The 15223-nt window shown below is 40.0% G+C and overlaps 1 protein-coding gene and 1 long non-coding RNA gene across 2 annotated transcripts; both read left to right on the top strand.

The window, feature by feature from the left end:
- The first annotated feature begins 7667 nt into the window (after positions 1-7667).
- On the top strand, positions 7668-8392 carry LOC107193845. The gene is made up of 3 exons (XR_001516333.1): positions 7668-7769; positions 7846-7974; positions 8339-8392. It is a non-coding gene; the product is annotated as an uncharacterized LOC107193845 (long non-coding RNA).
- A 2030-nt stretch (positions 8393-10422) lies between these two features.
- Positions 10423-15084, top strand: LOC107192374 (glycine receptor subunit alpha-3). The gene is made up of 9 exons (XM_015581638.1): positions 10423-10427; positions 10647-10717; positions 12568-12667; positions 12864-13018; positions 13451-13606; positions 13760-13900; positions 13971-14200; positions 14442-14582; positions 14830-15084. Exons 1-9 carry the CDS (start codon positions 10423-10425, stop codon positions 15082-15084), a joined length of 1254 nt encoding a protein of 417 aa, XP_015437124.1.
- Positions 15085-15223: the final 139 nt, after the last annotated feature.

Genomic DNA, 15223 nt, shown 5'->3' on the forward strand with positions numbered 1-15223 from the left:
GGACAACGAAAGTTACTTAGAAGGAAAACGATCCTTTGAGAATTAACATCTAACAAATATATTAGTAACAGAATGTACGGAGGTTTGCAAGCGACAGCTTCGATTCTAGCGAAGAAAGTTGGGGTTAATTGAGAGCGATAGAGCCTTAGTTTAGTAGTGGCTGTTGGAATGCTAGGATTATTTCGTGTATCAATAAGTAATATACGTTAGATATATCGGTAAGTGTCAATACTTTGTAAGGCAATCGAAAGCTTGCGCTGTTCCAATTATGTTTGCCCTCGTTTTCCAACAACCTTCGCCATTTTTAAAGCCGACAAGATGTTCGAAAATCAGTTCATCGAAACAAATATCAAATTACTTATTGGTAGATTTAATAACCGTTAAATATTTAAAAATATTCATTCTTTCCTTCGACAAATTTCCCTATTATTTTTCATTCGGTTTTGTCGACTTTTACGCCATTGTTATCGCGTCTGTTTTAGAATAAACGAGACACGAGAAACCCCAACGTCATATATACTGTGCATATTACTATAAAAATTTCGTCTAATATCATTACAAAACACTCTCCTATTGTCTGGTGGAAGAAAAAATTATTGGTCGAGCAAACCTACTTAAGCTATGTATTCGCAGGTTTCTTCAATGTCATAACCAAAGTCGTTAAAATGACGGATTTCATATTTCTTAGTTTTACAAGAAGTGCTTTTTGTCGAAATTTACATTGACTTTTAATTTATTATATATTTTACGTTATACTATGTTCTGTTATTTTCTATTACATATTAGACATATTATACAATTAACACCAATACAAGATACTGGAATATCGTTATAACTATATTACGACGTTAAAGCTACTATTAAAAATTAATTCTCATGCCCTTTCTGTTACGATACCACTATCGATTACTCGCGAATTCAAACAACCCCGCGAATTGTTACATATATCGACCTTAACGAGTCTCCAAACTCGCAGGAGAAAGTTTCGATTCGTAATAACACCGTGCGACGAGATAGAAAACGGAAAGCAGGAATAAAAAGCAGTGAAACTTTTGAATGGTCACGGCTAATTAAAAAAAAAAAGGAACAGAGGGAAGTTGATCAAACGCGTTAAACTTGATCATGACTTTCACACCCACATCGCTCCCAATGAAAGAAAAACAAAATGGCATCGAAATACATCGACTTCCGGTGATTGTATAATTCACGCGGTTTCAACCATCGAAACAGGGTAATGTATTTATCATCACGTTCGTTGATATCACGTTAATTACAATTATCAAAGTTTAAGCAGGACCTTGGCCCGCGTCAAGAAGATCCATTATCAGTGGAATTAGCGAAATACCGATAGAATTATCAGAAAATCAAACAGTTATAACTGCATTAACCTCTTAAGAAACAGACACACATATCAGTATAGTTTCTCTTTCACTTAAGCATGATTCCAAAGGAAAACATTAATATAAATATTCACAAGGAAATTCCTCCACAAAACAAACATATATACCAATTGCTAATCATTCGTATTTATAAAATATATTTTACATTGTCGCGTCGCGTATACAGTTTTTTAGAAATACCGTTATGGTCATTTTACCGTTATGGGGTTTTCTAGCAGCTGCTAAGACCAAGAGTAGGATTTGCTACGTGACTTTTTCATTAATTTCATACTGCGAAACTCGGGCTTTCTTTAATTGCTTTATGACCCTTTATGCCTCGAGTCAGGCAAAGAGTGTTCGCCATGTGGGCGAATATTACCTGCGACGGAAGTCCGGTCTCCGCGCGGACCGACGTTACCTTGCCGTCGAGTACAATAGAAAAGGACTTTCCACCAGTCATAGGGCTTGTAGCTTGTATTAGCCAATGAAAATATTCACTGCGCTTCCCACCTACGCGTCAACACACCACCAGCGCCACGTACACCGAGAGACTTTTAATTTGTTAGTTTGCTAAGCAGAACAACACTGTCCGTCAACAAGTAAACAGTACCTCCGATAGTCGTAGAGATTCTTGTACCAGATTTGTTATACTGTAACTCACAACCATAGTTCAGACTAGTTGATTGTTTAATAAATAAATTTATACAGTCCACTTTTCAATACACTCAAATATCATTAACCCGACGTTTGAGATACGCGGAAGAGTTCGGCAACTAAGTTGAGCAGCCGCGTACGGTACATACATAAATACAACTAAAAAATAATATTTCTTTCCGGTCTTAAGGAATTCGTCCCTGAAGAGGTTAAACCGAACGAGTAACAGACGACACTAAAAAACGTCAATTCCTTGAAAGCTCACGGATAAAATCATGCAATGAAAATCCTTATAACACAATCTATGAGTATAAAATTAATTTCAAAAGCTTCCACAAAACCACCACTATTTTTTACCGATTAGTATGAGTTAAAACTGCATAAACATCGGCACTCTAGCGATTCGTTTCCAGCAGCATATTCTCTACACACGTACATACGGAAGTGGCCAACACCAATAGGGTCAAGAACCCGGGGGTTTTGTCCTTTGTCGTCATTTGTGCCACGAGCCAGTCAGAACTCCTTTTGTTCCTGGTCTAGCCGCACACACCCGTCTAATTCCGTCGTCGGTAGCTTCACCGGTAGTTGCAATATAAATTTTCACGTTCGTAGAAAGAGAAAGGAAACGCGCACACACACAGAAGCCGCCAGGAGGGATCGACGCCCTTCGGCGTTCCGATGCGATCTACAAACGGAACCGGCGAGAAACGTCCGCGTCGAGCTACTGTGGTATTACTATCGGATTCGATTAATTCGTTAAGTACTCACGGTTCTGTCTAAGACGAAACGGAAGTCATCGCCAAGAACATTGACACTTGTGTCTACGTGAAGGACCTCGCGGACACGCGCATCGTCGACCAGAGAGCTCTCCCAGCCTCAAAAACTGCTGTTCCACGAGTTCTCGACGATCGATCGTCGAACCGTCTACCGTTTCACCAGCCACGAAGATCGTATGATATCACACCGTTTAATTTTCACAGATGGTCACGGCAATACGGACGATGTCATCGTTGTATCTCGCGGATAAACACACGGGAGCAGCGAGATCCTCTTTCGAGGTTCAACCAGCGCAGAGGGTGCAGGCGCGCCGGCCGACCGCCATCATAGAAATCAATACGACCCTTCGGGGGAGCCTTACTTCGTATGGGATTTGATCAAACACGGACGGTAAACTGTTGCCAGAAATGTGTATAAATGGGCTACTCTTTCAAAGACTTAGAATTAGTTAAACAAATGAACGATTTTTTTTTAAATGCTTTTCTGTCACTCCAGAAGCACAGCTTTATGGGTAGTCTAACTTCTTATTTGCAAATGTACATCGGGGAGAAAATGAAGTGGGAATGTCGATATAGATTGTCTGAACTTTGAACTTCGCGGTAGTTAAATGTAACGCCGAGTGGGAACGAAAAACATTGTTTTATTAGTAGTTAGTAGAAAGTGTTATGTCTAACTCAGGCCTAACCTCTTTACCTATGTATCGAATTTAGAGTTTTCGGAGATATAACATTTACGTAGATATAATGTGGTCTTGATTGCAACATATAGACTGTGGATGTTTATGCAATTATAAATTTTCATGAATCAGTTTACGAAAACTATGATCAAATAAACATCAAAGGCTTCCACAGCTTCCAAAGTAAAGAAGAATCGTGTTGAACTCGATCTTTTTTACCGTACTGAAATTTGAATAGATTATGCTACAAATACATAAAAACCACGAATGATGAATTAACAACAATATATTGTTAACAGCTGTGAACCCAAACAAATAAAAGGATCACAATTGAAAAGATAAAAACGCTATTGAGTCGAAAAGGACCCGTAAGCTGTCAGGTAGTTAAAATTACGTTGTCTACTAGAAAGTTCTTTTTTTTTTTTTTTTTCAAAATTCTATAAACTAATGTTCCGAATGAAGTCGAGAAACTTCACTCGCAAGGTGCATCGGAATTCCCTGTAATTTTTATCGTTGAGAAACTTATAAATCAAACGGACGTTCAAGTTCCCGCAGACAGGGGGGCAATTTTGAGAGAGCAACAACTGAAGTAAGCGTTTACGGCTCGCGTTGGATTTATGATCGCTCCATCGCCAGCAGAGCCGCGGCGTCCACGTCTGGACCCTGGTTATGGTCATCCTTTCCGCGAGTTCCTGGGCCGTTTCGGCTCTCGACATGATTTCTACTATAATTGGACGGTTAAGAGAGCCCCCAGAACGGTTTTTGTCGCACGGGAAACCTAAGAGGAACAAGAAATCTGTCTGTCGACGGTGAAATAGGGAACTACGGGATGGGACAAAAATCACGGCGCGAGTCCAGGAAGAGGAAAACTGATTCGATGTTACGGGATAAATTTTTTTTCCTCGGAATTCCTTGGAACTCACATTACTACTTGTTGTGTCACATGTTTCTTCCTGTCCTTTTGGTCTTTAGACTTTTTATATACATACCCTGATATCTTGCGTTCTATTTTCCATTCTTTTTTTTCTTGTAATTTCTGTTGGTCATTGATTCCATGTTTTTTTTATACTGTTTAGTAAATACCCAAACGATATATAAGTAAATCTAACGGACATTCTAATTTGTCAGTAATTTTAAATAAAAGAATGCGTGAAAAGTGTTTTCTGGCTAAAAGGTACCATTTTTCCGTAGGTATCAAGGTATGTATAAATAAATGAAATTGAATTAAAAGTCGTCACGGACATTGTAATTTGTCGGTAATTTTACGTGAAGGAATCCTTGAAAAGTATTTTCTAATTAAAAGGTACCATTTTTTAAACGTTTCACACGTTCGACAGGCATACACTTTGAGCCGCCAAGAGTTCGCGCGCCACTGGTTCGAATACAGATTTACATGTAACGGTAGCAGCGATGTTTTAGAATAGAAAAAATACCGGATTACGTTACGCTTTCTCGAGTCATACATTCTTGGGGGGGCTTGTGTGCATTGTATGCAGCCACGCCGAGGATCCACAACGAGATTTTCGCCATTTTTACGGCTGGACACGATTGAATTTCAAAGTTACATGTACTTCGTATCGGCTCCTTATTCGCATTTACAGAATCTATAAAAATTCGTTTACAGATTTACGTAATAACTAACAAAAGACTTCCACCTGATTATTCGAAGGTTAATTAAACCAGAAAATATATTAATGAATTATACGAATCTATAATTAAATTAACATCTTTTTTCCAGTAAAAGAGAAGTTCAATTTTCTGTTTTTTTTTTTTTGCTTTATATCAAAAATGTGTTGGAGTTGCTGTACTCGTAGGTAAAAGAAATCTCGAAGTGCAAAGGGATAAAATGTACACCTCGTCGATAAGTTCCGCGAGAAGCAAGCGTCGAAACATTCGCCACCGTAGCCGTCTGGTCGCAGCCTGGCGAGTTTCACTGATTTTCACGATCGCGTCGTTTCTTGCCGAGGTGTGCGATGTGCACCGAGAAAAGCCCCGAGTCGCGCCACTTTTTACGAGGCACTATAATTAACGGTATACATATACACATAGGTAGGCCAGCTGTGCGTAAGAAAACCGAGATCGGTGTCCTGAAAACCGATCCGTTCCACCACGGAACGTATATTGTCGTTGAGGTAACTTCGAATCGAGTTTTGCCTGTGCTCTTTTATTCATAAAAATATTTACAATTGCGATAATTTTACCATTTACATACAGCGACGTTACTGATCTTCTGACTCTGACTGTCTCATCCCCTACTTGGGAGCAGTATTTAAAGTGATTCCGATTGGAGGGGTGGACGCTAAGGTAGAGCGAATGGGTTAAAGAACTTGGGACAGTGCTATCTGAGAAATCGAGATGTATCGTGGAAAGCTATGGTCGACGTCACTCGGAATTTGGGTGAAAGTTTCCCAGCGAACGATCGAATTCTCGAGGCGATTCATTATCGCCGGACCAACACATGGGAAACCAGTTCGAGTATCGGAGGGTTGGTTGGCGTCTACTAATATAAACGGGTTCGATTCGACTCGTGGTATTCGTAACAATTATTCCAGTAAATCGAATGTGGTTATGATTTCATTATCTCGAGTGAATCTTTGATAGTGAAAGTAAACTAAGGGTTACAAATAGATCCCAAGATTGAATTCGTTTTTCCACCTTAGAGAATGTTTCAGGAATTATGTACATATTTTGTACGGGATCTGGATTTTCTTGAAAAGATTTCGTTTCAAGTTTCGTAAGTTATTCTATGGATATTGATTCGACCGAATCACGAAGTTACATCGCTGGTTATGTTCGTTTCCATTGATATCTTCGTGCTGTAATTACGTTCTTACGAACGCGTTACGCAAGTGAAAATACGCCTTCGAGTATGACTTCCGGTCGGCAGGGCCGAATTACGAAGCGAAGACCGATGTTATTGAAATGTACACATTTGCACAGCACCAGAAATCAGCACTGACTGTTACATTACGAAGAAAGTTCGTTAATGACACCGTTACTTGCTTTTCCCCGCGTCCAGTGGCATGTGAATATCGTAACCTTAAGCCGCGTTCCCACATATACAACTCGTGTCACTTAGAAGACAGAAATCACTTCTCCATAAAATATACTTCGTAGAATACACATCTATTTATATGTCAAACTACAATAGCACGAAAACATATTATAATTAGAAATTAAGTTCAATTCTTCCATTACAGTACAGTGAATCATCGATGAATGTTCGAAGGCTTCCCGACACTCAGTGTTCAGACGTCATCCCCACCACTGGACGCTGAACTGGTTCCACAGGGGACACCACCTGGTGGGTATTCTTCGAACACTCATCGATAATTTACTTTATCACATGGAATTAACCCTCACCTTCCATTTACAGAAAATAACAATAACCAATATTCAATTATTACCTGCTTAAGTTCTTACGAAATCCTGTTGAAACAAAAATAAAATCCGAACATAAAGTGATCAAGCAACTTCGTAAAGACGATCCAGGCACGTGGGAACGCGGCTTAACGTCTCCCTCAGCCGGACGGTTTCCCTTATCGATGAAGCAGTATTATAGCCTGTCGAACATTGTAGAAACCGCAGCACGATGTCGCTGAAAAACAAACTCGCCAGGAACGCCGTGGTAACAAAGTGGCCACGGAACCTCCGGGTGGATTGCAACCGGCAAGAAATTCTTGCGGAGGAACCGATTTCACCGTGTTACCGATAAACCAATAACATTTCCGGTTTCTACGCGTCACACTAAAAGTCTGGATACTACCAGCCAGCGGCGTTATTTCCATAAGGCAAAAAAAAAAAAAAAAAGAGGCGTGTGCACGTTCAAACCACTCGCCTTTTACGTCCGCCGCGGGAAGAGGTTAAATAGGACAGACCGAGGCGGCTACATACAGGTGACTTTCTATCCGTCAGCCGAGCTTTTTTCGTTGAACCGGTCGAGTACGGTTTATTCTTCCACCTACGCGATCGCGTAAATGTTACGGTGTTAGTAGCCGATTTTACTATTGCTCGCAGGATTAGACCGTTAGTCTCTGCGTTATTTTGTCGGCTTGGCCGTCACGGAGTGTGAAACTGTTGCCATTTAGGATGTTCCATTTACGATGTAATGTTTACACATTCCATTTAGGATGGACAAGATGTGTGATGATAATCATGGTAGAACCGAACGTGGAGACTACGAAAAATACACATTATACGTGCAAAAATCAGAAGCGTAGAATGGATAATATATCGATGTAGTCGAGCCACCGTTTGTACTAGCGTATATGTAGGAATTCATAGTAATTATGTTTTCATAGTAACTACAAAAGTAGAAACTTCAGAATTCTGTAACCTCAATTTTGTTTCACGAAACAGGTTAACTGCTGGTTCAAATTATTTTTGGTAAAAATTTATTAATCGGTACTTGCACGATGATTTGACTGAAAGCATCGAGTAAACGACACCACTCACCAATCATAATCACCATCACGAACGTCACAACACGTAAGTATCAATCACTATTTTCGAATTGATAAAAATTCCCAAGTATCCATTAAACTTGGCTTCGCCGCAAATCATCTTAACGAGATCGACGGGGAATCGGCTGTTAGAGGCGTGCTAACAATTTCCTAGCTTGTGCCAATTTGAGAAACATAGAATCTCACCTGACATTACGCACCATTATGATATTCATTGGATCGAAACGGACTTTTACAATCGTCGAATGTCTAACTGAAACATATGAACCTACAAATAGATCTTTCAATTTCGACAACAGCTGGACTCCTTGTGGGTTTTTATGGATTCCATCGAACGTTCACACGTTTGTTCGCGCGTCTGTCTGTGTGTGACCGTGACCGATTTGCAGCCATCTCGCCTAAGAGGACACAAATGGAACGTGGTACGGGAGAAGGACTCATCGAGGTCGCCGATCGGGGTCAACTTTTAGACTAGTGTGACGTCTAATCGCGGTGCATGTCAGTGATGCTGGTACCGTTGTCCTCTCATAAGGGTCAAATCATGGGGAAGGGGCACGAAGCAGAAAAGCGTATCTGCATATACAGAGTGTCACAAAGTGAAACGATCAAATTGTAATAGAAGAAAAAGAAAACAATACTGTGAAACATGGCCGTAGAAAGAAGGATTAATATTAACAGCCTTCGGCGACAATGAGTTAGTTTTAATATTTAAACCCCATACCTCGTTAGTTGTCGTGATTCGATCCTGGACCAACGACATTTAGCGAGGTAATACCGTAATTGGTCAAAATTGGACCAAATGTCACCCTTATATCTTCCTTTATTGAGGAATGTATTTAGAATTAAGCATTTCTGACTCGATACTTATTGCTATTCCAAGCCTGCGACAACTAACGAGGTAACCCTGCAATTAATCTATATTTTCAATAACAGTGATTAAATTTCAAAGTTAAAGCCCATATGCTTCAAATTTCCCTCTCATACCTTCGAACCGAAGACAAGGTTTGAATACTCGACTTTTCCAAGAAATAAAGGCTACGTTTAAGAAACTATTTGTCTATGAAAACAACAGTTGTCTTGTGTAAACACGATGCCTGCATGTCAAGCTCAGAATCTGAGACTCACGGTCGGGTACAACTGCTTAGAGACGCTTCTTCCAGCCGAGAAGGATAAGGCCCTCACTCTCTCTCTCTAATTTTTCTCTTCCTCCTTTCGATACTTAGTCACTGTTACATGACATTAACCGGAAGAACGGTGTCGTTATCGAGTCCAAGAATCTTTCGATGAATGAATCGACTCCGTTTCGATCCGTTTCTCCTCTCACGATCTAGGAAAACAGACATTCTTGTTTTTACATTATTTTACACTGATAGACTCAATCACTTACAAAGTATGCACGTAAAAAGGCATTTTCCTTTTCTACATTATTAACGATGTTCGCATATGTATTAAGTTGAGTAGAAACTTTCCTAATTCTCTTCTTCTTACATATAATTCCACGTTTACAGAAATTTAATCGTTTATTTGGTATTCTATTCTTCATTTCAGGATCCTATCGATCCCTTTATTAGAAAGGTTTTGTTACTTAAACTTGAAATGCGATTGTCCAAACCAATATGGAGACTTCTGGTCGGATAATTGATCCAGGAGAGTCAAAGTTTCATGTATATTATAACATTTTTTTACAAATTCTTCTCTTCTATGATTTTTCACGTTTCTCTTGGTCGAAATTCCAAAAAAGTTTCGCTCGTCACGGTGCACCTTCGACCGTCAGAATTATCCACGCAACAACCGGGCCCGAAGATATTCGACGATATTTGCAATTGAAATAGATTGCGTGTAACTGCCACGTAATAGATTAATTGGCACCGGCCGAACCCGGCAGTAAGGTTGCACCGAACGGATCGTGCAGTTGTCGAAATCTTGATGATGAAGAACGCGATCCCGGTGGCGCTTTGTTACTCGTTGCTAAACCTTTTCACCGGTGTGCGTTCCAACGCGAGGTAAACCTTTACGATTGCTCCAACCACTTGATACTTTAAATTAACGTTGATCATCTGTACGTGCTTACTAAAACAAATATAACGACTTTTTTTTATTGCTAGCGCCAGTCACCAATAGTGCCTTCCGATTCTGAAAGTTGGCATAGAGTCGTTTATTTACCAAAGTGATTAACTCCGCTAAAAGTATCAAGTTAATAGCAAAAGAGATAGAAGGGAACCTAATTTTAAAAACTAACTGTACTTTCTTGAATGTTTTTTAATTATAGCGGTAGAGCACTTGATTGGTGCGTAACTCTTCGTATTTAAAATGCATGCGTTGTTGTGCGAATCGTGTGCTTTAGCGTTGTAATTTGAAAAACATTCAGAAAATGGAGTTAGTCACTTTGGCCTGTGAATGGCTAAAAGTAAGTTCCCTTCTATTTTCCAGACAAATACAGATTCTCTGATATTTCTGAGAAATCATTTGAAAGATGAAGTAATTTCTTTAGGCAATTCTAAAATATAACAGAAGGTAGTCATTATAAGTACAGTTTCGAAAGAAACGTAATATTCGACATGATACTGGGGAGGGACAATACCGAATTGATTCGCGTAGAGTTTATCGCCTACTTATAATACATTTCGGATTATCGAATATTTACTCGAACAAAAGATCGCGGAAGATTTTATCTGGATCCTTTCTGTCTTCTTGCAGTTCGTTGCACGATGATGCGAAGAATTCCACGATAAAGACCGGGATTGTCCTGCCGGAACATTACGTGAAAGGTTTGTACAATCTGATCCAACGAAATTCTTAACCTTCATCCGGATAGAAGAGCCTTTGAGGCTCCTTTATTACTTCATAATGAATAATATAATAATATCTACAAACAATATGTATTATAATCAATAATAAAAAAATTAATGTCAATGTATTTACTAAGTAAATAAACTAAATTAAAAGAAGTCAAATATTTTAGAATTATTAATTTTAGCTGTTCTGTACTGAGAGTCTCTGAGGCTCTTCTCCATTCTATCCTGATGAAGGTTAAACCCTATTATGTAATACCTTCAAGGGAATAAACTGCATTTTCTATTGCACATACAAGACAGTAGTTATCAATTGTAACAGTGTAAGAGGTGGGATCGACGGTATCGGGATTAACTTGTGAGGATTAAGATTAAGACGTGAAGTTGATTGATAATGTGGCTGATCTATCTACTTGCACAGCAGGTTCGCTGATCAGGGGATCTCTAAACGCCCGATTTTCCTCGTTTGCGACTTCTATCGCTCCACGAGGTAATCATTATTTGCAGATCACGGATTTCATGCCTGTGTAGATATTCTTATCTTAATTCGAACTTAATACAACCTATGATCAATTAAACGAACAAACAACCACGGTCTGATTATTCGACGTGTTGATATCTGATCGGCCATTTTGTATGAATTTAATGCACCGCTCAAAACGGAGTGAACAGGCAAAATATAATTAACATTAATAGTGTTAATCTTGTACAGAAACGATATCTATTTAGCAAACGTATACATTCCAGTTCACAAGTATTAGGACACTTATTGAATATGCAGTAAATCTTATCAGGCATTATGAAATTGCTGAGAGTCTGAAACCAATGTTGTTTAGGGGATATGAAAGTTCGATGGATAACGCTTATTCTACTAGGAAGTAATAAACTTCACCTAAAAAATGTAATTCTTCCAAAATATCACATTTTCTTCAAACAGACCAGATGTGCTAATATGTATGAACAGTAGTGTAGCCTATAAAAACCTTGATTCGTTTTTTATTCCGCTCAGCAATCCCCAAATTCTTCTGATCAGGTTTTAACACTTATTCTTACGAAAATAAGCTTATGCCACTAGAAACAATGTCTATTGGGTATTCTCCGGTACATCTGGGCCGTTTCGGTTGGACCAAAACATTCTTTACCACATTTGCAACCCGGTTTTATTTCTAATCTAGCCATGGATAGACTATCCTCTTCTAAGCGATGTTAATTTATCTACTTGCCTCTCCAAAAAAAAAAAAACGTGAATGTTTTCGATCTAGAAACCGAGTCTTCAAAACGTCCACAAATCATTCGACTTTCTAAATTCGGACGAAACTCCTCGACAATGTTCGCAGCCCAGATCGACTTTTAACGTGGCTACATCTGTAAATCATGAAAAACCGCGGGGAGAAGCTAGTCGTAACGATAACAGAGTTCCGTAAGGTTTTCCTGCAAAACGCCGTGGCGTTCGCGATGAACGACGCAGTGGAGATTTACGATCCGGTCTAGTTTTAATCCAGGGCGTCGTTGCTGCGATCTCCATCGCGAAATTCTTAGAGTAACGTTTCACACACATACACACATACGCAACCAGGTTAACCCTTGGAAGGCGAATGATCTGGGCGGGACACGGCAGACGGATGCAGAGTCATTTTGACTCGTAGTAAAATTAGGCGCAGATTTCAAGAAGAAATGATTCATCAAATTTTGTGTATATCTATTTTCAAGTTCATATACTACATTTACATATAATTACAAAAAATAAAGGCAATAGCTTCAGATGGGTCAAAATGGCACTGTGTTCGCTGTACGAGGGTTAATATGCAAATAAATGTTTCGAGCAGAAATCAGACCACCGTCGAAGCAAGGTATGCCAGTGTTGGTGGACTTCAACATCTTCGTCGCGGACATCAATTCGATAAACGTCGAGGACATGGACTTCCGGTGAGTCTCGAACGAGATCTATCCGCGATTTGACCCTCGTCCATCCCTCCGTTTGCCAACTGAATTTTTCCCGCGGTGTCAAATTGACAGAATGATAAAAAATTAGTTTAATGAAATGATGAACAGTTAAATTTACACATTCTTTGTACCAATTATATTAGTCAATCTTTCTGACGGAAATTGTTCGTCGATATAGTGTGGACATGTTCGTCCGCGAGAGTTGGATAGAGTCTCGATTAGACATGCCAGACGATATTTTCGAGGAGGGTGACGACTATGTGACCCTACCTCCCGATTTCTTCGACAGTCTCTGGCAGCCGGATCTTTACTTTTTGAACGCCAAAGTCTCCGGTAAGTTTTACGGTAAATATTCGATTCCCATACTAATTCTCACAAAACAGAAGAAACATTGATCGTCCTTTATCATGGGTATAACCAGGTTATCATTCGGGGGGGGGATGCAAACATTTATCTTAAAATAAATTTTTATAATATTACTGTAAATGGATTTTAGATTTACATTTACATACAAAATATTAGTTAATATAATGTAATATTTTTTCCTCTGGGGGGATCTAGAGTATGGCAAAGGCCACTTTGTCTCCCTAGAGGGGCAAATGCTCCCCAGCTACGCCCATGTCCTTCATTTCCTTTTATCGTCAACACGCTCAGTTCTTGATCATCGTCTCCTGTTAGTTCAGAGGTACTTTCTTCTTCGACGCGTTGCAACTTCACCTGTCCACCGCGACAGATCCCCCAAACATTAACATTCTCCTTTCCCAGAGATTGCGGCGTTGAACCATAAATTCTCCTCGGTGACCCTCTACAGAAACAAAACGGTCAAGTATTCGGCGCGAATGCACGCGATCATCGCCTGCCAAATGGAATTTCAGCTCTACCCGATGGACATTCAGATATGCCCGATCTACATAGAAAGTTGTAAGTCGAACGACCAACGGATATGCACGTTCATCCACGATAGACGTTACGTATAGTTTACCACCATCGGCTTCCATTCATGCCTGCATCAAACAAGAACCAAGTATACCAGACTCTCCACGTTAATGCGGAATAACGCCTCGATCCCGATAGTTTCCTATCACGAGCAGAAGCTACGCTTGAGATGGGGACCAGGAAGTGTCACGGTGAACCCGGAGCTGAAGCTGTTGCAATACGACATTGGGAAACCGATTGTGTCCGAGGAAACCGTCGACTACATGCTCGAGAAAAGCGGTATAACCATCGTTCTGAATTCCGATAGCTCAGGAACCCTATGAAAAGCAGTTCTCTTCTGATACTACAGGGAATTACTCGCGATTGGTGGTCTACTTCCGGTTCGAAAGGCAAATCGGACACCATCTGATACAGACGTTCGCGCCGTCGATGTTGGTGGTGATGCTCTCGTGGTTCAGCTTCTGGTTGGGCCTGGACGCTATCCCTGGAAGGGTCGCTCTGTTGGTCACCAGCATGCTCACCCTGGTCACGATGTTCACCGGTTTGAAAAGCGACATTCCTCCAGTCGCTTACGTGAAAGTACGTTTTCACTGCGTGGCCTTTACATTGAGGGTTCACGGCTGTTTCCGGATATCGCTAATTAAATTCAGCGATTCTAGCGTTAATGTTGGCTCCTGGCGCTTGGTATTACTTCGTGTGCAAGACATTCTGGAATTGTTTGTCGAAAATTTACCGGATTATCATAGAAATACACTAGTAGAAATATTGGATATATGTTACTGTCGATGCCTTTAATGGTCTTAGTCATTTTGTTGCTTAGGCTCTGGACGTTTGGATGGCAGGCTGTATGATGTTCGTGTTCGCCGCCCTCGGTGAATTCGTGGTGGTCAAAGTGCTCGACTTACAGTACCAGCTGGAGTACGATCTACAGACATCAGTAATGTCCCGGCATTACCCAATAGTTTGTATAATAGTTGTTTAACTATTAGCAACGAATCGCGTCCCATGCACCGAGTACCGATATCAGAACGTGCCTGTTCATCGATTACCATCATAAACGCGTGTATCAGTTTGCTAGCTATTCGAATAAGTATGTGTCACCGACAGTCATCTGTGCATCCTTAGGTTCTGGTTCTAATTATATTTAGCATTATAATATAATATATATTGTATTTAGATAATATTTGATGTTACTATGTTGCTTTCAGCGAATGATTGCCATGGGTAAATGCCAAAGGATTTGGGACTATGACACACCTTACGTGTCGAAAACGAGAAACAAAAGAGCCGGTAGTAAACATCTTCTGCAGACCTCGTGGCTTGATCCCGAGTATCAAATGATACGAGTATGCAAATCGAGGTCCCAACAAATTGATACTTACAGTAGAATAGGTTTTCCCACACTGTTTATGTTATTTATGATTTTGTACTGGCCGATATTGTTGCTTAAGAAAGCCACGTAAGATCTTGCCTAATACTAACACATAATGATAGGTAGGCGCTGGAAATTACCACCACGAAAATCTATGACCTCAATTGAAATCCGTTCATTGCATGGTATACATTATTATTATCTGTTTTAAGCAGTATTTCGTAAATCGT

This window comes from Dufourea novaeangliae, unplaced genomic scaffold (assembly GCF_001272555.1).
Source record: "Dufourea novaeangliae isolate 0120121106 unplaced genomic scaffold, ASM127255v1 scaffold1, whole genome shotgun sequence".
NCBI classification, from domain to species: Eukaryota; Metazoa; Arthropoda; class Insecta; order Hymenoptera; family Halictidae; genus Dufourea; species Dufourea novaeangliae.